The sequence below is a fragment of the Perca flavescens genome, chromosome 11 (genome assembly GCF_004354835.1).
Source record: "Perca flavescens isolate YP-PL-M2 chromosome 11, PFLA_1.0, whole genome shotgun sequence".
Lineage (NCBI taxonomy): Eukaryota > Metazoa > Chordata > Actinopteri > Perciformes > Percidae > Perca > Perca flavescens.
Genome location: NC_041341.1, coordinates 18,733,179 through 18,755,901, shown reverse-complemented (window position 1 = coordinate 18,755,901; position 22,723 = coordinate 18,733,179). Strand labels below are relative to the sequence as shown.

The window sequence follows — 22,723 nt, the reverse complement described above, 5'->3', positions numbered from 1 at the left end:
TTCATGTGTTCTGTCTTTCCACGTATCCACATATTCCATTAACCACTGAAATACTTAATTGCTTAACGTGTGGCATAGTTTTGAATTGAATCACCAGTTTCCTCCGCCCAATCCATTGGAACTCAACATTTTTCCACATAAGATTTCTCTGATTTCACGATTTAATGACCTTCGTCAACTTGTCGCCTTCATGTTGTGCGTTTTAGTTTGAAAATATGCCGGAAGCACGACTGTTGCCAGACTTCATTTTCTGTCCGTGGTTGGAGCCTACGGGATTGTAAAACTATGAACATGTGTAAGGAGTTCAAGACATACTTGGAAATGCAGTACAATGGACAATCCGATTTCCTTATATTTATATTTATATCCGATATTTCTTCATATAGCTATGACTGAATGTCTGTTTGAATAAATCAAAACTCTGAGTTATATTGATCACTAGATGGCAGTGTTCACAGGAAGATAGACAGAACCAGTGTGTGTATGTGTGTGTGTGTGTGTGTGTGTGTGTGTGTGTGTGTGTGTGTGTGTGTGTGCGCGCGTGTTTGTGTGCGCGCGCAGCTGCTCAAACAGATGCTATAGGGCTTTGGTTTGTTATTAAAATATGCATATTTATTTAATCCAAATATTCTAACAGCAACGTTGCTTTGCTTAGCATGCATTTGCAATCTTTATGTTAACTGTAAAAGCCATAAAACAATGTATTTCTTGGTGTATACCAATTAATCAGTTATTACAGTTGTACATTGATTTTTCAGCAGTATTAAATAAAGTTTCAACAATTGATGATGTCATGTAACATTATACTGTTAAAGGTGGTAAACATAGTGATCAACTCCAATTTCAAAGTGGCATACATTTGCATAAAATGCACATTAAATGCACGCAAATAAATCATCTCCATTTTCATCACTTCCTCACTTTTTCTTTCATTCATTCTCTAAACAACAATGTCCTGTTCACTGAAGTCTGTGTCATTGGCACTCTGAAGCAGATGTTATTCTGTGTATGTGTGTGTAGGACTTCATGAGTGTCACACTGCCGTGGTGGGACACTCCCATAGGTAAAACACACTCTTCTGTCAACACCCCTCTGCCAACGTCCCAGCACATCACCGTGGAGATGACTTGGTTCTTGTTATCTCGTCCCCCAGTGATGAAAAGTTTGTTGTTACAGGCAGCTATGGCGCAGCTCGCCCTCTCCCCCAGACGGGTCACAAGGCACCAGGAGTCTGACAGAGGTGAGTAGCAGTACATAGCATGCATGGCACCTCCTGGGAAAAGACAAAGAAACCATAATAAAGTTAATATACACACATACCAGACACAGATGATCACATAACAAATATATATCATTTTTTTGAGCTTGCTTTCAGCTGTAACTAATTCAGATCTGCCTATCTTAATGCTAGCAATCATACTTTAAGAGTTGACATCTACACTACTTTTTCACACATTGTGGCCATCTCATTTTGGAATGAAACATGTGATATACATTATTTATGCCACATATTAATACACATACTCTAAATTCAAAGCCACCAACTTACAATAGTGGAGGAGGTATTTAGATATGTACTTAATATAGTGATACTCCAATATGAGAATACTTCATTACAAATAAAAGTTATTGAAAATGTAATTTGAGTATAAGTATACTTCAAATCAAAAATCAAAAGTACTTACAATACAGAAAAATGTCCCCTGTGAATGTGCATTTCACTGTTGTAGTCAATCAAGGTAAAGATAATTTTAACTTATATACTGCTAGGCAATTTCATAATTACTTAATGATGCATCATATTTTACAAGCTCATACTGTAGGTATTGTATGTATGTATGCATTGTAAAATCTTAATCTGTGAAGTGGCCTAATTTAAGGTGTAAAACAAATGTTGTGGAGTAAAAAGTACAATATTTCCCTATTGGAGTAAAAGTATAAAGATAAAGATGAAAATACTTCTGTAAAGTAGAAATACCTCAGTGTTTTTTGTAAATGTACTTAGTTACCAGCCACCACTGCCAACTTACCAACTATATAGATGCAGTTCTTGAAAGTGACAGCATTAGTGCATTTGGTTTCGATTGGAATGGGCACCCGCAGCTCCCAGCTGTCTGTCCCAGGTTCCCAGCACTGAACCTTATCAGTTGCCAACTTTCCATTCGGCCCGCCACCAATCACATAGATCCATCTGTCAAAGCTTGCAGCAGCAAAGGAGCTCACGCCTACTGCAAGAGGTGTCACCTGCAAACACAGCCAAAAGGGCATCTAAATATGTATAAAGGAGTACCACCAAACAGAAATAGAAGTAAACATGCAAGGTATAGTTTTTAAAAGCAGTACATTTTATGGAGCATCACAGTTTTTAACACCTACAGTAAAAACATGTTATTATGGAGCTCCAATGTGTTCAATATTACATTTATAATTATGAAAGAAATAATCACCGGAGTAAATTGTGGAAAATTAGAATAAATAATTAAAACTCAGCTCATTCATTTTAAAACGTAATTTTGTAGCACCACTATTACATAGACTTCTTGTACGTTTACCTGTGCCCAGCGATTGTGAAAGGGATCATAGGCTTCAACACTATCGAGTCTCTGAATTCCATCAAATCCACCCAGTGCGTACACTTTCCCCCCGTGAACTGCCATCTTGTGTCTCCAGCGCCCAGTTGTCAGGGATTCAATCTGGATCCACTTGTCCAGTGCGCCATTATATTTCCAAACATCATGCTTTGTCTCTTTACCTCCTGCAACAATAGGAGCATTGCAGACAAATGTCACCTGCTGTAGATACTTATCACACACAGACACAGATGTGTCCCTCAATCTTTAGTAATGACTGTATTTAAAAATCCCATGACCTGATCTCTAAACTTTCATAGTGTACGTGTTGCTGAACAGTTAAAGTACCCATAGCCGTGGTGTCAGTTCCTGAGTTGGGAAACACCTAAACCCACAACAACTGTGACTGCAGAGTATGTCACTTCTTCCTGTTGTTTTTTTCCGTTGTACACTGATGTTTCACTGATTATAACAACATTATATCTAAATAAGAGAAGCTTAGAAACATTTACAACAACCTGTTTACATGATGACGATGCAAGAAAAATGAAGAGGACGTATAGAAACCATAACTTGGCAGAAACATAATCAAGTAGACAGGGAACACTTTCACTTTCACCTGCACTGTACGGTATCTCGGACACATATTACAGTAACTAAGCCTTTCTATATAAAACCTCAATACGTGACTTTTCTCACCAGATATGTACAGTTCATTGCGGAAGGTGATGCATGCAAACTCCACCCATTTCCTGTTTTGGGATTCATCCTCCATCTCTGTGATTGGCAGCCTGGCAACTTCCAGCCTGCTGCGTCTGAGGGGGTCCAAACATGTGACAGTGGAAATGAAGCGTTCATCTTTGGTGCAGCCTCCAATGATTAGAAACACCTCTGATAGAAAGTGCCGCACACGGGGTTTGGTTCGTTCAGAGACCACCTGTAAACATGTTAAATAAAACTCATTGAACTATAAAACAATGAAATACAGCAGTCATTTTATCACAAAATGATTGGTTTTATTCTAACAAAATGGCTGTTTGGAATATGGAACATTTTAAATAGCTTTTTCCACCGGTGGACAAAGTGATGTTTCCAAACATCTTTTTTTTGGTAAATTATAATTAAAGATTTTGGTCTTCTCTGTCTACTGACCTCACTGCCGGAGAGGTGATAGATGCGGGCCTCTTGGAGCAAAGGAAAAGCCTCATTGCAGCGGCGAATCAGTTCATCTGATTCTACTTTTTCTACAAAGTACGCAGGCTCCAACAATGGCAGTCGCACATGTGAGAGCAACCTGGCTAGTGAAGGATAGTGTTCATCCTGCCGGGCTCTCACCCAGCGCATGAGTGCTTCAAAAACACACTCCTCACACTTCACATCAAGGTCGTCCCTCTGCAGGACAGCCTCCAGAGACTCTACTGGCAGCTCCAGGAAGTCCGGCTGCTGGACTACCTGGGAGAACTTAGTGGTAATGTAATCCTGAGCCACGGTCTTCAAGGCCGGCAAGGCATGGCTTTCAGCAAGATTCAGGATCCCAATGCAACTCTCTAGCTGCAGTGACTTGCTCAGGAAGCCAGCACATGCATCCACCACACGCAAGAACTACAACAGACAAGGCCAGTAAAGGCATTATTATCACTTTTAAGATGAACATTGTGAAAACACTGTGGTGTACACATCCAGGATTTCTCCAAATTGTCAGTGATAAGCAGATAACGCTACTTTTCTAAGACTGATGAGCTGTGCTAGAATTTCAAAAGTATGCAAAACTAAAATGGACAAGACAACAAATGACAAATGACAAATGTTTTATTGTGTTCTACTTTTACATTTATCCTTGCAATCTAATCATTTTAGCAATTTTATGGTTTACTCTGTCCGTTTTACTGACAAGCATTTTGTAGCAATGTTTTTTAAAAAGTGCTATAAGTAAATTTAATGTTATTACATGCATATCCTCAAACTGTACCCTAAATCCTAATCTGTAATTCTAACCTCAATGCTAAACTAAATCCTAACCTTAAAACAACCAGTTGAAGAAGCTAATACCAACCAAAGTTCTTGAAGTTTCTATTATTTTCAAAAAACTCAAATTGTTTGTCACAAAAATAGAAGTATAGGAACACAAACCCCTGCCTCCCCCTTGTCTGGCACAGCTGTGTAGTTAATTTAAGCCTGTATGGAAAACTGATCCTGAGTGTAAACAACTGGGCAACTTTCACTTCCCTCTTTCACTCTTTTCTTTTCTCAATTAATAAGATGTTTGTCAGTAAATGGGGGAATAGTGTCTAAACATAGAGGATCAGAACAAGTTGAAGATTAAAAATTTTTTATAGACTACCGCAGGGTTACAGTGCTGATAACAATCATCACTGTAATAGAACCTTTCTGAAAGTAAATAAAAATGTTTTTTGCTGCTATTTCTGTACCATAGAGTCTTCTGCCATGCCTTTGATACACCATGTGTCCCAACTGACTGATACTAATTCAATGACGCTAAATTAAAATGCTATCAATATCAACTATATTGTATAAACAGTAAACTGTTGCAGTTGGGATTAAATGTCATGATTCTAATTACTGGCAGTTCTGTGTTTTTACTTCCAGTGAAGAATCACATGATCATGCATGTGGTCACACTTACTTGGAACGAACTGATGAGTGTACTCTTATAAAACCCTTTCACACCAAACTTGATTGAGTCAAAAATGTGCTAAAATAAAAATGTTTCTTTTGTGGTTGATGTTTTGAGGATATGTTAGGGATCTTATACAATGTTTGGTTAAGGATTAGGTTTTTGAAGTCAATGACTTATCTAAAAGACAGCTTCTTCAGGGCTCAATATTTACAAAGAAACGCTCTGTGTGTCAGATGATGAATGTGCAAAGTAAACAAATCGAGTGGCTCCTTTAAGTTTTATATTAAGTAATTGTCATTTCACCTGAAATTGACTGGCAGCCTCTAGTATTCTCTGGACATTTGAGTGGGTTAGGAGGGCACGGCTGGTGTAGGTATACTCCAGGAGAGACTGCATCGTCCCGCTGTCCAACCCCTTTATTTCCACACGCTCCTCATGACTCTCCTTCAGACCACTGCAAAACATGGCCCTACACAGAAAAGAAAAGAAAAAAATCATTCAGCACAATCAGCAGAGTCCTTACAGAGAGATACATTAGAGTTAGACAATGCTGGATTTGTTTTACCTGAAGTAATGACTGGCAGCAGCGAGTATGGCTCTATGGCAAAGGAAGTCATGTCCCTGAACACACAGTACGACATCAGTCAGTTCATTGTTTACTCGTAGGGTCTCCATCCCTCTCTGCAGCTCCACAGGTAGACCTCCATCTTCCCAACGTAACTCACTGGAGCCTGTCAGGCTGTTTCTCCCCTCGTCCGGGCTGGACTCATCTGCAAGAAGCGTCAAGGGACCGTCTGTAGTCCTCTCCAGTGACTCACTCATCTTTTTCACTAAGCTCTTCGGAAACACGGAAGACCAGCGTGCAGCTACTTTAGCTGCACCTGCACAAGTAAAACAGACCCCTGTGGTTTAGTCTGCAACAGTTGTGTTGCTTTGAAATGTGGATTTGTTTTTTCCTGTGCTCTTCATACTTCCTATTCCTGTTCTGTGAGGGACATACGTGTAGCAACGCTTGTTACTAGACACTTCCTCTTTTTGTGCTGAGTAAATTTCCCCCTGAATTACTCAATTTTCCTCTTCTCTCAGAAACACAGACGCCAGGCCTTCCCCACCAGATGACACCAAAAAGACAATACTGCAAATAACACACAGCATCGTATTAAGTGTCATGTAAGTGTTCAATCTTGAATACATTTTTAAATGCTGTTTGCTGTTGTGTGTCTACATTTGCTGTCAACATGAACTCACCTATTGTTTAATTGAGTGACATCACTCTGTCATTCTTGCATCTAAGTGCTGATAGTGACTGATCACGTTTAATGCAAAAACAGAAGGTGGCCTGTTTGATCCCCAAACCGGCAGGATGAATCTGGGTGGGAAAAGTTAAAGAGCAGTTTTTACCCCTCCCTCGTTACCACAAATGAGGTGCCCTTGGGCAAGGCCCTTAATTCCCTAATGCATTACCCAAGAAGTACCAAACTTTTTGGCTCATGACCCTTTAAAGTGGCTAGTGTCTTCTCATGACCCCTATGCACAGTTGCATATATTATCTACTTTTATTCATTAATTCATTCATAACATGCATGAATGAAAAAAAAAGGAACAGGAAGAAGAAAATCTTATGGTACCTGTCACTTATTTGTGCACATAAAAAAAAAAGAAAATGCTTCATGAGTGGATCAACCCCAATCCTCCCCCCAAACACCAACAATTATGAGTACTATCTTACATTTAATTATCATCATTTTAAGCGTATTAGTTATCATTTTTCTTATAACATTCCTGTATTTTTTCCTGTATTCATTCTTAAATTTACAAGCACTTTTGTAGCACTTCAGTTCATAGTCCAAGATGTTCCACAGTTTAACTCCATAAATGGACAAACACCTTTGTTTATGTGTAGTACGTGCGAAAAGAGTTTTAAAATGATATTGCCTTCTATGGCCATCTTCCTCTGATACAGGAGTAAATACATTTTGTAAAACCATAGGCAAAACTCTCTGCTTAGCTTTCCTTCAAATCAACCAAATCTTTGAATTTTAGAAGTCCAGATTTTATAAATAAACTATTAGTGTGTTCTCTGTAGCCTGTCTTGTTGATAATCCTCATAATGCTTTTTTCTGTAACAAAAACAGAGGTTTTGTATTAATAGGGTATGTATTACCCCAAACTTCTCTGCAGTATCCAAAATATGGGAGTATTAGGGAATTGTACAACATAAGCAATATATATCTATGGGTTGTGAGCAATAGAAACAGATAGGCTGTCTTATTTTATAAGGGTTTTATGCCTAAAGAGGTTAAACTTTCCAAGCAAATACTAGAGAACAGTTGGGAAAAAATAATCACACATTTTGTAGCAGATGATTTCTTTTCCATAATTGCTATCTTCAACAACAATCGATAACATATTCAAAATGTTTATACTATGTAAGTAAGTCGTAATAACATCTTTATCACTATATTCGTTTTTATGACTTATATCACTATATAGTAAGATAATGTTATATGGTTGTTGTTGTAATTTTAAATTATATGCTATATCCGGGTATTATATTCCATTTCCATCATAAATATTAATATATCATAGAGTAACAATGGGCCAGCTGTCCAGCGAGCACTCAGCAGTCCTTGCATTGAGATGGCTGGTTTGCAAACACCTCCTTCCAAACAGCAGGGGGAGCAGAATATCTGTTGTTTATAATGTAGATTTTGTATGTAGATTTTTAATCTCATATCTCTAATTTCCTTACATTCCTTTTTTATGTTTATTTAATTCAAATAGTTATATATCTGTTTTTCTTGTCTCTTAGCTTGTCTATGTGTGATTGTAACATGTAAATTTCCCTTCTGGGAAGTATTATCTAATTTCATCTGACTTTATCTTCTCTCTCTCTCTCTCTCTCACTCCTACACCACAGAGATGTCCAAACTGTTGGTTATCTCCCTTTTACCTCTTATTCAGATACATCAAATATTCAAGCATGTATTTAGGCTACACAATCAAAGCAATAGTTTAGGCTATAATGCTAAAATGTGAATATGACAGACACAGTTGCAGCAGAACTGTATGTCTTCATCTTCTCCACTAAGTGGCACTGTTGCCTCATATGTCTACAACACCATTCAAACGTAATCTAAAAGAATCCAAATTTATTTCCTGTTTCAGTGTTTGCCGAAATAGGTCAAGCTTGGACACAAGCTATTTCCTAGCAATGCAATTCAACCGCAGGCCTTTTATCCTGCCACTCGTTGATGTATGATCAGATTATTATATTGTTATTTGTAAAAATGACAATGAATTGTCGAATTCTAATAAAAACCGGAAGTTTATTTTGGAATAAAAAAGTAGCACATAGTTTGTGTAGTTCGTTCTAAAGTCAAAAAACTTTTAGACATGGAGAGGTGTCGATCTTTGAGAATCCCGATAGAGTGCATTATCTGCCTGTAGCATCACACAATGTCACTTCACATTATTTCAGGTATGTTTGAGGTCAAATCAGCCCACACCGCACATTTTCTCAGTTTGTTAAAGCTGTAGTTTCTGCTCAATTGATTTTGTATTACATTTAATGATGGTGTCAATTTAAACGATGTAATGTAGCCAACATGCGCCCTAACAAGGACGCTGTGTTTTTTCCGACCACTTATCATAAGTGGTCGGAAAAAACCTACGCCTACATAAGTCTTATTTATGTAGGCTATGTCTAACCCAAATCACACAGAGTATAGATCGGACGGAACAAAGCTATTTCCAGGGTCTGTGTTTTTGTTCCCAACGCTCTATATCACCTGCACATGCACGTTTGAGACAAACAGTAAAAGTGACATTGGTAATACATTTACATGTACAGTATGCTGCAAGAGTATGCATTATGCAGGACATATGTCAGACTTCCTCTTGGTTTACCTACAGGAAGCATGAACTAGTGCAATATGTCTATGCGCGCAGACCTGCTGTAACAGAAGTGAGACTGAGTAAAGGCTTGGTCACGACTGCTATGGTGTGAACACTGTTTTTCTGAGGCAGCTTTAGGATGAAGTGTTCCCTGCGATCTTGTTTGAGGGCCAATTTGCTCTTTTGCCTAGGACTATTTCTGCACTGTGGTAAGTATTACATTGAATTCCTGCAATTGAATTGCATTTTGGTGAGTGATCATCATGCTTTGGAAGCTGAAGTAATGCAGCTAGAAGTTCTTTTTTTTTATACAGGTATAACATTGTGGAATAATCTGCCACTTTCCCTCAAAATTGTAAATACCAGGGGGGCTTTTAGATATAAAGTAAAGGTATTTTTATGGAACAGAGTAGCCAATATTTTTTAGTTAGAGTAGATTGATTATTTTATGTGATTTATGATTCTTTGATTTTAGAATGCTTTTAAACCTTGGATGATTTGTATTATATGTTATTGTTTTTGACCAGAAATAAGTCTTTGTTATGTGTTGCATGTTTTAACACCAAGGACCATGTTGGAAATAAGTGTTTACACTTTAACATGCTATCCTTTGGATTATGTTGTTTGTCAAATCCAAAATAAATCAATCAATCAAAAAAGAAGTGGAGATATGGTAGAATTTCAGCTGCTTATTTAGTTTAACCCTTGTTAAAAAAGAAGAAGAGTAAATAAAGTCATTTTAAAGTAAGGAGGAAATAAGTGGAGCCAAGAAACTTGGTGTTAAGTGCACTTTAAGTGAAACATAGTTATTTGTGTCTGCCATTATGTACATCTTGAATATACCACTATAATAAGAAATAATAATAACCACTAATACATGGTAAGCTCAATTTATGTGATACATCTACAATACTCAATGTGTTTTTGGCTAGTTATTTTTTTGTAATGTATTGAATGTAATTGCATTTGCAATGGTTTCTGTGGTTGAACTCAATTATTCATACTTGATGATTTACTTATGTTATTCTCTCTCTTAGTCTTTTATAATAACAATTGAATTGATGTAGATGAACCATGAAGCTGAAAAAGTAGCAATAATTCCTTCCTTTCTTTTGGATGAATATAAATGTCCTGACATTTTCCACTATTTGCAGGCATTCGTTACTACAATAAGTACATACTTCACACTATATACTGTAAAAAGTTTATATATGTGCAAAGCAACTTGAAGGCTACAGAGTTTTGCTTTACATATTCATGCAATGCTAAAACCAAGGTTGGATTCTGGAGTGTAGCACCCTTATTAAACATGAACAACACTTTAAGTTGCAATATTTAACTGACTTCAACATCTGTGTTTTATCTGTGCTTCACACAGGAGAAGCCCGAGTGCTCACTGAAGTACAGGCTGGGCCACTGTATCGCGTGGTGGGCTCTCCGCTCTCTATCTCCTGCAATGTGAGTGGCTTTGCCAGTGCCAGCACTAAAAAAGGATTTGAATTCCGTGTTAAGAAGCCTGAAAAGCCAACATCTGAGATTAACATCATCAGCACCAATGACCCGGACTTCAGCTATGCCGTGTATACACAACGTGTGAGGAGTGGGGACATTCGTTTGACACATGTGAATCCAAACTCAGTCTTCTTTGAGATACAAAGACTAGATAAAACTGATGAAGGGGAGTATGACTGTAGTGTAATCAACCACTTACATGTTTATGATGGAACCTACAGCGCTACGACAACAGTGAAGGGTAATCAGTCACTGATCTACTTTTGAGTTTTTAGACTTACTTTTTAATGTAACTGCATCGCTGTATTGAAAGAAATGGCAATAATGTATGACTTTCATGTCCTTGTCTCTGTTTCTGTTGTGGTGCCATAGTGATTGACAACTCCCTCAGTGTTTCATTACCTGCCTCCACTTCATTGAGCTATTATGAGGGTGATGCTCTCGCTTTAACGTGCCAAGCCTCCAGCAACACCATCCAGCACACCCATCTGTCTCTTGCCTGGTATCTCCATAAAGACGGTGAAGAAAACGCTCAGCCTATCATTTCTCTGGATAGAGATTTCACACTGATCCCAGGCCCGGGGTTTGAAGGGCGTTACCAAGCTGGACTCATAAGGTTAGATAAAATGGGAGAGGCCATGTACAAGCTAAACATGGCTCAGCTGGAGCTGTCAGACCAAGGCAGGATCTACTGCCAGGCTCAGGAGTGGATCCAAGATCCTGACCGCTCCTGGTACACCATCGCACAGAAGGATGCAGAGAAAACTATCGTGAATGTCAAAGCCAGAGGTTAGAAGCAGCCATCATTTCATTGATTTTATTTAGCACATCTTGATATGAGTCGACATGTTCATCTTTGATCTTCCTCCTAAGCAGTCGTTGTGGCTTCTGACAGGATGTGTTTCTGTGTTTGTCTCACTGTGTTTCTTTTTTGCCTCGAGCAGAGGTGGTGCCAGACCCATCGTCTCTGGTGGTGAGAATCTCTGCACAGTCGTCAACACTGCACGAGGGGCAGGAGCTGTCGCTGTCCTGCAACGTAGACACCCAGAACCTTCAGGAAAGGTTCTTCTCTGTAGCCTGGCTCAGGGGAAGTGTTGAGTTGGCCCGCATTGGCCCTACAGGCATTCTGTCTGTGGGGCCAGAGTACAGTGGGCGAGTTAAAGAAGGAGAGCTGCGGGCAGCACGGATTGGGGACAGAGATTACCGTCTCATATTGCAGCCTGTCAGAACCGAGGACCAAGGAGAGTTCACCTGTAGAGCATGGCTTCAGGACAGAGGGCAGGATGGTGCCTTTACACAGGTAGCATCCCAGGACTCCAAGTCCCAGCTGGTCAGCATCTCAGCCACAGGTCAGTCAGCAAGTGAGCCCAAACTGAATGAGACATACAGACATTTATTCAGGGTTTAATTTTCTTACCTGTATGATTTACCATGGATTTTAAGTTTTATCTATATATATATATATATATATATATATATATATATATGAGATAATTCATAACTTTATTTAAAAAAAAAAAGTTATTTTCTTTTATCTTCTTATGCCTTGTCTCATTACAGAAAGCGGGCTCTCAGTTGAAATGCTCGAAAACTCTGCGGGTGTTAAAGAAGGTGAAGGACTGAAGCTCACCTGTAAAGTGCGTGGGGTCAAAGGCCCGCTCTCGGTCACCTGGCAACGCAAATTAACATCCACATCAACGGCCATGTTCACCAGTGTCATCAGTCTCAGTCAGGAGGGTGTTCTGGAGAAAGCGGTGGAGTTCATGAGTCGCAAAGTAAAGGCAACGCGTCCAGCGACTGACACATTCACCTTAGAGCTTGATGAGGTCACTCCTTCTGATTCAGGTGTTTACCAGTGTGCTGTGTCTGAATGGAAAATCAATAGCAAGACCAACAGCCAGTCACAGACTGCCACTGTGATAGTGGCTCTAATAGGTAAGATGTGTCTCCATCTGTCTGTCTAGTACAAAATATTCAACACAAATAAATGATGAAATCTGCATATTTACAGCAGGTTCCTCTTAGCACATATATGTTCTGATCACTCTCTGAAACACAAAGTCATTTTCAACATACTTAGCTGAAACTGCTATTGGAAAACATTGGTCAATGTTTACATAGTCAACATAGGCGCAATGCTATGGATGTGGATGTTGCTCAGTCTGCCAGTTGGTCTGTTTGTCTGTCTGTACATCCATCCATTATTGCAATGTTTTCATGACCCCTCTGATCTTTCCTGTAGTACCACCATCAGGCCATAATATCCATTCACATGCAAGAAATTTCAAAATCTCACTGGAAAAAACCTACAGAGTACATTCATGCTTCGACAGGGGAACGCTTTCTATTCCAGCACTGCATGGACATTTACACAATCATGAGGAAAATTATTTTGGATTTTAATAAGCACAAACTTTGCACTTTAAAACAACTAAAGGCTCTAACACAACCCGACGGCCGACCGTCGGCAGAAAAAGCAGTCGGACTGATCAGTCGGTTCCAATAAGTGCCTCAGAACACACCGAAGCGACGCCGACTTGAGCGTACGTTCTACGCGTGCAGAGACGTAATACGTCTCCATAACAGCAGGCAGCGCTAATCTGTATTGTCGCCCAAAAAATGAAAACCGGAAATGACGGAACATCTCTCTAGACCTAGTAAACACAGAGTACGCTGTCGTCAGTATATGTCATATATATATATATATATATATATATATATATATATATATATATATATCAAATTTTTTTTTTTTTTTGTTGTTTTAAAGAAGGAAATGATATTGAGAAATAAGTGCAAAGTGTGAAATGTCATTGACTCACATCTCTTTTTTATTTTGAACAAGTGATTTTGTATGATCACCAACTTCTGCTTTTTTACTCACCACTGCTGACTATTTTGAATTGTGTCACAGATTCGTTTGTAAAAGTGTCTCTGATAAGTCGCAACAATGTAGCGACTGTGGGAGAAAATGTGGAGTTGATGTGCCGGATCAGAGGACTACGAATGCCAAAAACACTGACTTGGAGCCTGCAGCGTGATGCCTCAACCCTAGATAACATCCTTACACTGTACTCTAATGGTGCCATCAGCTGGTCCGGAGACCAGCACCGCTACCAGCTGAAAGTAGAGAACACACAGAATGAAGTCATTCACTATCTGCTCATTAATGGTGCGAGCCACAGGGAGGCAGGAAGCTACCAGTGTAGTGTGTCTGTCTTCCTGGAGAATGTACACAAGAAGCTGCCTCCATCCAACCTGCTTGCTGTTTTGGTCCATAAACCAGGTATTGCTGAGATTTGTAAGGCTACATGCCATCTTTGAAGCAATTTTGGATGAAAGCTACACTGTACATTCTATTTCTCTTAGTTTTTAACCATATCTGACTTCACTTTTTCTCCCTCTGCTAGAGAGCAAACTCCGTCTGACCACCACCCCTGCCTTGACAGGAAATATTAACACTGATATAGACATGAATTGCTCAATTATCTCAGACTCCTCTGCATCCTCTCGCTATGCTATCACCTGGCTGCTCCAGCAACAGGCAGAAAATAAGACCATTGTGAGCTCGGACCAGGATGCCCTAGTAACTTTCGGACCCCAGGTACAGCAGAGCGACAGACAGCGAATCAGCATGAGGCGCACTAAGGGGCCCAGTTTTGAGTTCAGTATTCGTCAAGCTCGGGTCTCAGACTATGGCTTATACATATGTGAGGTGGTGGAGTGGCTGCAAGATCCTCATGGTGACTGGTATCAGCTCTCACCAGTGTCCAAAACTACAGAGTTAACAGTTATTGAGCCTGGTAAGTTTGTGTTAAATAGCTCACTGAAAATGTCTCCAGAGTTCAGTAAGCAACATGTAGCCCATACAATTTTTATGGCGCTAAAAGCCTTTCTCAACAAACTTCTTACTATAAGAGATGAGGCTCAGCATGAGCATACTATGCTCTACCAAAGTTCAAACAGTTTTGCTTATTTCAAATGAGATAACAGCTTCTCATATTTATCTATTTTTTACTTTCCCTTCTCACTGATTTTAAGTGGCTGGGGCTCAGTTGGAAAAATGTGATATATTTATATGCACAAATTAAGCAACATTTGAATGACTTAGTAGTCCTCTGGAATGCCTCTAACTTCTTTTAGACTTAGGAGCTACGTTTAGTGCTAAAAGCCTTTGTGATCTACTCTGTGGCTTGATTTTAGCTTATTTCGACATGACAATATAGAAACACTTTTTCTGAAGTTTTCAAGGGCTTTACACAAAATAATCCTCCAAATCTCTCCTTTGTCTCCTTTTCCCAACTTATCCCCTATTTTAAAGTCCCACTGATTGGTTTGCCTTGTCAATAAAGTTAAATAAAATGTGTCTTTTTACTTGTTTTGCTTTCACAGAAAAAAACCTGTCCATTGTGAAGGAAATAAAGGAGTTGAATGTGAGCAGATCCGAGAATTTCACTATCCCCTGTCATATCACCAAACAATCCAGCAGTGAATCCGAGTTCCAAGTCACATGGTTTTGGCAGAAAGACACAGAGACGGAACAGCACCCTGTATTCACCTCTTACCGCAACTCCACCCTACAAGACAGATTTAAGAATGGTGATCAGCTAAGATTTGGCCACCCTTTGCCCAACCAGTTCAGCCTGACAGTCTTGAAGCCAAGTCCTGTAGATAGTGGCCTGTATTTCTGTGAGGTAGAAGAGTGGCTTCCATCTCTGTCTCATGGATGGAGGAAGGTTGCAGTGGAAAAGTCAGGATATTTGACTGTTAATGTCTATGCAGATGGTAAGCACATCTTAATGTGATTAGCAGTAACTCTCGGCAAATACCAGTGCTTGAAAATCATGTTAAATCATGCATGTGTGTAAGCAAGTAATATGTTTATTTGTCTTCTTCTTTGCAGGAGATGTTAATACCGTCTCTGAGCCAGAATGCAAGTCGGGTATCTGGATGGGGATTCTCATAGGTGCTGTCATATGCTCACTATTGGTCATATTACTACTACTGGTGCTGAAGATGTGCAGGAGCAAAGTTACAAGAGGAAAGCAGTCAGGCCAAAGTCTCTGGACAGAGGAACTCTCACTGAACACCAAACCCAGTGTAGAGGACTAAATCGGACCACAAGTGGAGAAGAGGTTTTTATGTTACATGTAATATAAGTTTTATAATTCAAACTGTTCTACTGTACATATTTTGTATTCATTTTTATTCAAAGTTCAATCATTCTTGTTTAAATAAATCTGTTGATAATGTTCCATAAAAAAAGTAGTTTAAATGTTTTACTCTGTGCAGCTGGGAATAATTTTGCTTAATGAAATTCATTAAACCTTTAAAATTAAAAATGCATTTTTCATTTTACAGCTTAAACTTCTTTGCATAATCACCAGCTTCTTAATGCCTTCAATGGACAGTTGAGCTTGTCAGGAGATTAACTTTTTGGATTTACACAAAGCAACATACTCTGAATGCAGCTTGATACTATGTCTTTTAATGGGGGGAAGTCAAAGCATAGCATGTCTAAAGAGTGCAGCTAAGCACGACATGTGGTAAGACTTGAAACTTTTCTCTGTAAGTAGCACTGCGATGAATCAACCAGGAAGTGCTCTGTGGTTCTTCAAGGATGACTGTGTGGTCAAATCTGATGGGACGTGAGTGTGATGAGCATTTTGGCAGACAGAGTAACAGTCAGAGGTTACATTCATACAATGGAAGTAAAAATCTGCCAATGCAACCATTTAGTTTACATGTTTCTGGAAGCACAATTTTACTTAATGATGAAATGTGTGTGTGTGTGTGTGTGCTTTGAGAAGTCTGCGCTAACTAAATGTGTGTTTGTATGAAATATAATTGTGAAACGTTTTTCATTGTTTTGGTTGTACTCAAGCACATTGGTTTTCAAATTAAACATTTATTATGAGATGTCTGACATTCAAGGGTGTTTTAGGGTTTTCACATCCATATTGGTTGAACAATGTTAGATCTTTAATCTTAGATGTGGTCCTAAAATGTTAGCCTGGTTAACACCAGACCCTTCTCAGCTGTAACTGAGAGTGGGTCTGGGAAAGGTTTATTGACAGTTCATTTCCAAAGGGGCGTCACCAACGGATGCCACTCAAATGCCTCTGGGCTCATTGGATAGTCCTTCAACCAATCAGAGCAACGATACGGGTGACGCTTTTCACATCCAACAAAATAGATGTGATTTTGGTTTTTGGTGTGGTCCCTCCACGCCCTACTTTCTCCTTGCAGGTGTTGCATATTGCGAACTTGTTATCTTCTGCACACACGCTGAAGAATTTCCAAACAGCTGATATGTTGCAGGTTAATTCACGAGGCTCCCTACATGTGCAAGAATAGCGCGGACACGGGCTTCACATCACACACGGCGGAGAAGTTGAGAGAAAGGAATAAGAGACTGTGTCTCTGTCCGTGTGTGCGTGCGTCCTTGAGAACTGTAACTCATATAACTTATGTTGTCAGTTAATTATAGCATTGACCGGTATAAAATCGGCATATGTCAGACTGACCTGCCGGTCCCTGGAAGCACGGCTTCGGTAGCCGTCATGTTGAATGTAAACAAAAAGCTGCTCGCCGTCGCTGCGCTATCCTCGTCGCGTAAAGCCCGCCTCAACGGTTGTGATTGGTGCCTCAATTTTGAGGAAATTGGAAATGGGTTTGAATGGGCTCTTCGCCAGAATGACCTGCAGAGCAAATCTCAAATTTGCCGGAAGTTCGTCAGGGTTTACCCAGGCTACTAAAATGTAGGACAATGCAGCAGATCAAAGATCCTAAATACACAACCAGAGCATTTTGGGCTAGAGGAATGTTTTTGATTGAACATGTAATTACCCTAAAATCAGCTAAGCATGTCTTTCAATTATTCAAGACCAGACTGAAGGTAAAACCCACATAAATAAGCCAGGCCTGTAGAGCATCACCAAATGTTGCCTGATGTCTATGAGTTGTAGACTCACTAATTCAATGGCAATGATTTGATTTTAAATAGTTTAATGTGTCCTATTTAATTTCAGTCCCCTAAAATTGGGGGGCAATGCATTAAAAGGTCGACAGTCACAGTACATTAATCCATGTCTGATTTAGGTGTAATCACCTTCAAAGTGAATATTAAAGTCAGCCATTTAACTGTCCAACCACTCACAGGCTGGACTGTTCTTGTACTTGGTTTGCACATAAATGCATGTCAGATTCTGAATTTCTGCCATAATGCTGTTGCTGCATTTTAACAGCTGTTCCAACTCAACAAAATTGGATGCTGGAGAGTAATCACATCAAAACTAAAGGAGAGGAAAGTAGTGTATCCCCCCTCTCCCACTTTCTCCCTGCATCAGCCCTATCAATGTTTAACACCCCATCTGTGTAAGAGACAAGAATAGAATCTATTCCTTGCTTTCACAATTGAGGAAACAGGCACAGACACCAGATTTCTCCCATACAGAGAAAGGCTCTTGTCCGATGAGTGTATATCAGTTATGTACAATTTAAGGTCAAACTAACAGTGGTTGTCTGAAAGATGTGACCAACAGTACACTAGAGTTTAGTACCACAAGGCAGGCTGTAGTCGTCTCATCCCCAGAGAGATAATGTAGCACTGTCTTTGGTCTTGAATTATACCAGCCATTCACAGTCTGGTGGACTGGCTCCTTCTTACAGCCTTCATCTTAACTTTACTGTAATTCCACTCCTATGTGTTTCCATGGCAATGCCTGTCAGAGGAAACAAAGAAACATTGAATTTGGGAGGCAAATCAATGCTTTGCAAAATGCCAGCCATGCTAGAACTCCCGGGTCATGCTATTTGCCTTAATAAAGTCTGAACATTAACATAAAACAGCCATTTCATCAGTTCTTGTTCTGACATTGAATGCAGTGCATGAAGCGCAAAGCAGAATTTATAATCCTCTTTCCAAATATCCATAACTCAAAGGTGTTACAAGAAATTTCGGTTCCCAGTTTGCCAGCATGTTGCTGGACTCTTTGAGCCGGTTATCTCTATTGCTATGATCTCATTCCAGATCTGATTTGGCATCAGCTTAATGCTCTGTCCTTCGTGTGCCATGTATGGCTAGATTTATAAAAAAAAAAAAACATGTAGCCATTGTTCCATAACATCTTGAACTGCAGCTTTTGAACTACAGAAGCATGAACAGTGTAAGCAGGTACACATATAACCACTGCTATGAAAGGTATACCATGTGGACTGCAATATCACAGCAGTATCTGGTGTTAAAGAAACAGCTACCTGTTAATGACACTGAAAGAAGGTTGCTAATACTGAAAGCAAAAGCAGCTTAAATTTACATACCTGGTGACTTGTCAATCACAGGTGCTTTCCATTTAGGTATTCTAGTGCTAGGACCCTGGAATTGAGCATTCTGTCTATCTGGTTTATTGATTATATATATTAGATATTAGTTTCCAGGGCTGTGGCCAAGTACACCTTTGTCGAGTCCAGACATTCATGGGGCTTAGAGGATGCGTAAACATTTACTTGATGCATTGTCAAAACTTTATGTACTGACATTTGTAGTTCCCAGGACATGAATCCACCGACTTCAATGATCCCCTGACTTTTCCTCTAGTGCCACCATGAGGTTGACAATCTTGGTACAGAGTGAAATGTCTCAACTATTGGATTGTATGCCATGAACTTTGGTGCAGACATTCATGTTCCCCTTAGAATGTATTGCAATAACTTTGGTAATCCCTTGACTGTTCTAGATAGGCACTAGTGCCATCCTCTGGTCAACATTTCAATTTGGGTTTATAACCAAATAAATGCAAAGAAAGACATTCCCATCAGTGCTGAATAGCAAATGTTGGCATGCCAACACTAAACTAAGAGGGTGAACATGGTAAACAATATATCTGCTGAAGCATTAGCATGTAAGCACTGTCACTGAAAGCATTTCATCAATTGACTTAACCCTTGTGTTGTCTTCACGTTTTTTTTGACGTTTTTGATGCCTTTTTTTCACAGAAAAAAAAACAAAAATTGAAAACGGGTCAATGTGACCCAAAGTCAACACAAGGGTTAAGACTCTATAACAAAGGTCTATTGTGGTCTACTCCGCATCCTGCCTTTCTTACTGTTGTCTGAAGCAAAGACTCACTATGGCTCTGTACATATAGCCCCCCTCTACACACACACACACACACACACACACACACACACACACACACACACACACACACACACACACACACACACAGACACACACACACAAAACACAGTGAACAAAACATGTGATCAAAGTTAGCCCTCAACCCTCCTGAACAAGAGGATAATGTGTCCTGGCAGAAGTAGAGGCGACATGAGGGGAGAGAGACACTCAACAACTCTGCACGAATTACGTAACGAAGGCCTATCTCATGAAATCTGAAAGCACTTCTCTGAAGCACTTTTTGCCTCTCACCTCAGCTCACTCACTGAATCTCTTTGCTTATACCTTCAACTCCTCTCTAGTCTCTGATGAACTCATCTTGCCTTTGATATTCCCCTTTCTCACAAGGAGAGGATACAAGCCTGACAGAACTGCCTTCTGTTCCTCACCCGAACCAAAAGTTACATGGTTTTACTCTCCCTCTTGTCCCTTCACATCAGTCTTATAATCTACCAGCACTAGAGGGAGCTGCAGTTACCCAGAGACATGTAGTCGTCAACAGGTTAACATAGAAAATGGGGGAATCAAAGTGCTTGTCATCGCAGCACCTAATCTGAGAATCTGAGCCTTTGAAACTGTAGATTTCTTTCTCTTGCCTTCACTTGTTGATATTAGCCCACTTGGTGCTCAGAGCTTGGTGGAGCAAGGGTTTGTCTGTATGTGTGAGAGAATAGAGGACAAAAATGCCTACAAAGCTGGCCGTCCAGGTGGAGAGGCTGAAAGTCAGCGTGACGTCTCAGAGGATGTGAATGTGAGAGGGTGACACCTCAGACTACACATCATCACCCAAAATAGCAGCATTTGAGACAAGTTGAAGCAAACTGAGCGTGAGTGACAGCCACAGTCTCTTGACAAAAACGCAAAAAGAGAATACCTCATTTATCCGAACCCATCCCAACACACAAATAAATAGACACACAAACTGTATACAACATTCTAAACTGTTAAGAGCTGTCTGCTTTTTCTTATTGAGGCCTGATTGTCATCCCCAGAGACAGCGTCGGCTGGTAGAAGGAGCTGGAGAGTCCAAAATAAAAACAGCTTAAATGGTGCAATATGAAGTAATAGCCTGTTCTGCTCCCTGTCAAGGGAGCTCTCAACAAACTCAGAGCTCCCATTTTTTTCTTTCACAGCTGTACACTCACATACTGGAACTGCACAGATGAACACCCCAAAGCTGTTTTATCTGTGCGCCTCCTGTTATGATAATATAGTTTACCGATATGCATGTGTCTTTCATGTTTGTGTGTTACATGTTCATGTTATGCTGTCGCTGCTGCCTTCATCTCCTCTTTGCAGTGTGCTGTGTGTCTCCTCTGACAGAAGATAGACAAAACACAGAGAGGATGATGACGAGTTCATGTGTCAAAATTAAATCAATCCTGCTTTTTTTGTTGTTGCTTTTTTTTTTTTTTTTTTTAGATAATATTGTGCCGGTAGGCACATTAAAAACAATGAATTTTAACCGACTCTTGATTGAGCGTATTTCTCCTTTGTCATTCCGTTGCTCCTATTCTCAAGTGTGTTGTCTCCACAGACCACTCCAATTAACAAGACAGTAAAGACATTTCCATTCCACTAGCAAACAAGAAATAGATTTTTCATTTTGGGATTACATTCATTCTTTCCAGAGCTGATAAAATAATAAAACAAATACAATGTTGATGCATCTAGGACTACAGGGGCTTTTACTGTGAGATTGCTGCTTTCCTGTGGTGCGAGCCTTGCAGCTACTCCTGGTCAATATCATAACTGTCATCATTCATACTAGAATCATTGAGAAATCCTATTTATTAAATGATTGGGCATTTAGGCTATATCAAAGACACAGTGACAGCAACATGTGCCAAATGTGAATAACTGAACAGTGGGAGTCGCCATGCATCTATTTGTCTTGTAGATGACGTGCTGGCAAGGGCAATCTGAATCAAGCATCACCAAGGAGACAGAAGTAGCATGATATATGTGATTTCTGACTAAAGTTGTTGATGTGAACTTTCCTAGGTGAGAAAAGCAGAAAACAACAATTAAGCTGGTTCAACACTGTGTGTGTGTGTGTGTGTGTGTGTGTGTGCATGTGCGTGCGTGCGTCTGTGCATGCGTATAGTTTGACATTATCTGATTTATATCTGATACAGAAAGAGGCTGCTGCAGTGAAGAGGCCTCTTAGCTGACGGATGAGAGCAGAGGAGAATGTCAGCTGCTTCCAAAACATTCGTTCCTCTGTATTTCAGTGGTTGGTCAACAAATATAGCTCTGTAGCTATCAGAGAACTCCATCAGCAGAGGCCATGCAAGGGGCTAATCAGCCAATATACAGTATCAGCCCCTAGCACTGAAGGCTTTCCTCACACCCAGTGCCCATCAGGGTTTCGCATCCAAATGTTTTCCTGGAAGATAGAAAGGGAAGAAATGCCATGGTCAGTTTGACTTTAACCACACTACACCTTGCTGTTACACATTTTGTGAGGAATGAGACAGAGAAAGAGATTGCTGCCACAATTTTGCTGTTATCTACTGGGAAATCTGGGGGTAGTGTCTGTCTTTGCATCTTCCTCCACACTTAATTTGTAGCCTGACTGACTGATATGGCTTTCATCTTATTACATTCTATGCCACTTATTATATCTCTATACTACTTTATATATTTTTTGTTACCAGTCTTTATTCAGCATACATAACTTTCTTTTTAACCATGAATGTGTTTTTTTTTCTCGAATATATGTACTATTTAATATTATATTTTATAGCCTTCAAATTGTCATGATAAAACCAATAAGCACAACCTGGAATGAGAACAAGTAAACACTTTCAGCTGCCTTTGCTCCTTTAAGTCACTCGATTCCAGTCTCTGTGGATTACTGTATTTGCCTACGTACCCAAATAAAGCAGGCAAATACAGTAAGAAAGACTAAGATGAAGTCCA

At 39.7% G+C, this 22,723-nt stretch overlaps 2 protein-coding genes and 1 long non-coding RNA gene across 8 annotated transcripts; 1 reads left to right on the top strand and 2 right to left on the bottom strand.

The window, feature by feature from the left end:
* Window positions 1-614: 614 nt before the first annotated feature.
* klhl6 (kelch-like family member 6) lies at window positions 615-6,495 on the bottom strand. Its single transcript, XM_028591332.1, has 8 exons — window positions 6,457-6,495; window positions 5,774-6,343; window positions 5,512-5,677; window positions 3,723-4,172; window positions 3,270-3,507; window positions 2,553-2,755; window positions 2,031-2,244; window positions 615-1,273 (listed from the first exon to the last, which is right to left on the bottom strand). Exons 2-8 carry the CDS (start codon window positions 6,028-6,030, stop codon window positions 975-977), a joined length of 1,827 nt encoding a protein of 608 aa, XP_028447133.1. The 5' UTR covers window positions 6,031-6,343; window positions 6,457-6,495; the 3' UTR covers window positions 615-974.
* A 1,933-nt stretch (window positions 6,496-8,428) lies between these two features.
* Window positions 8,429-16,411, top strand: LOC114564675 (immunoglobulin superfamily member 3). Of its 5 annotated transcripts, none has more exons than XM_028592165.1 (11): window positions 8,429-8,689; window positions 9,124-9,314; window positions 10,484-10,858; window positions 10,990-11,406; window positions 11,562-11,966; window positions 12,178-12,552; window positions 13,532-13,903; window positions 14,028-14,420; window positions 15,010-15,402; window positions 15,521-15,752; window positions 15,979-16,411. In XM_028592165.1, the coding sequence occupies exons 2-10, from the start codon at window positions 9,245-9,247 to the stop codon at window positions 15,727-15,729; spliced, it is 3,009 nt and encodes a 1,002-aa protein (XP_028447966.1). In that variant the 5' UTR covers window positions 8,429-8,689; window positions 9,124-9,244; the 3' UTR covers window positions 15,730-15,752; window positions 15,979-16,411. The 5 variants fall into 5 exon arrangements, with proteins under 5 accessions (XP_028447966.1, XP_028447965.1, XP_028447967.1 ...); XM_028592164.1 differs by having other exon boundaries at window positions 15,521-15,767; XM_028592166.1 differs by lacking the exon at window positions 15,979-16,411 and having other exon boundaries at window positions 9,238-9,314; window positions 15,521-15,966.
* Window positions 10,794-17,183, bottom strand: LOC114564677 (uncharacterized). Of its 2 annotated transcripts, XR_003693810.1 has the most exons (4): window positions 17,145-17,183; window positions 12,248-12,359; window positions 11,869-11,989; window positions 10,794-11,747 (listed from the first exon to the last, which is right to left on the bottom strand). It is a non-coding gene; the product is annotated as an uncharacterized LOC114564677 (long non-coding RNA). The 2 variants fall into 2 exon arrangements; XR_003693809.1 differs by having other exon boundaries at window positions 10,794-11,989.
* Window positions 17,184-22,723: the final 5,540 nt, after the last annotated feature.

Coding starts and splice junctions, on each gene's coding strand:
- LOC114564675 (XM_028592165.1), top strand. CDS start 9,245: ATGAAGTGTTCCCTGCGATCTTGTTTGAGGGCCAATTTGCTCTTTTGC. Junction 9,315..10,483: donor AGGACTATTTCTGCACTGTG/GTAAGTATTACA, acceptor TGCTTCACACAG/GAGAAGCCCGAGTGCTCACT. Junction 14,421..15,009: donor GTTAACAGTTATTGAGCCTG/GTAAGTTTGTGT, acceptor TTGCTTTCACAG/AAAAAAACCTGTCCATTGTG.
- klhl6 (XM_028591332.1), bottom strand. CDS start 6,030: ATGAGTGAGTCACTGGAGAGGACTACAGACGGTCCCTTGACGCTTCTT. Junction 4,173..5,511: donor AGGCTGCCAGTCAATTTCAG/GTGAAATGACAA, acceptor TGTCTGTTGTAG/TTCTTGCGTGTGGTGGATGC. Junction 3,508..3,722: donor ATCACCTCTCCGGCAGTGAG/GTCAGTAGACAG, acceptor ACATGTTTACAG/GTGGTCTCTGAACGAACCAA.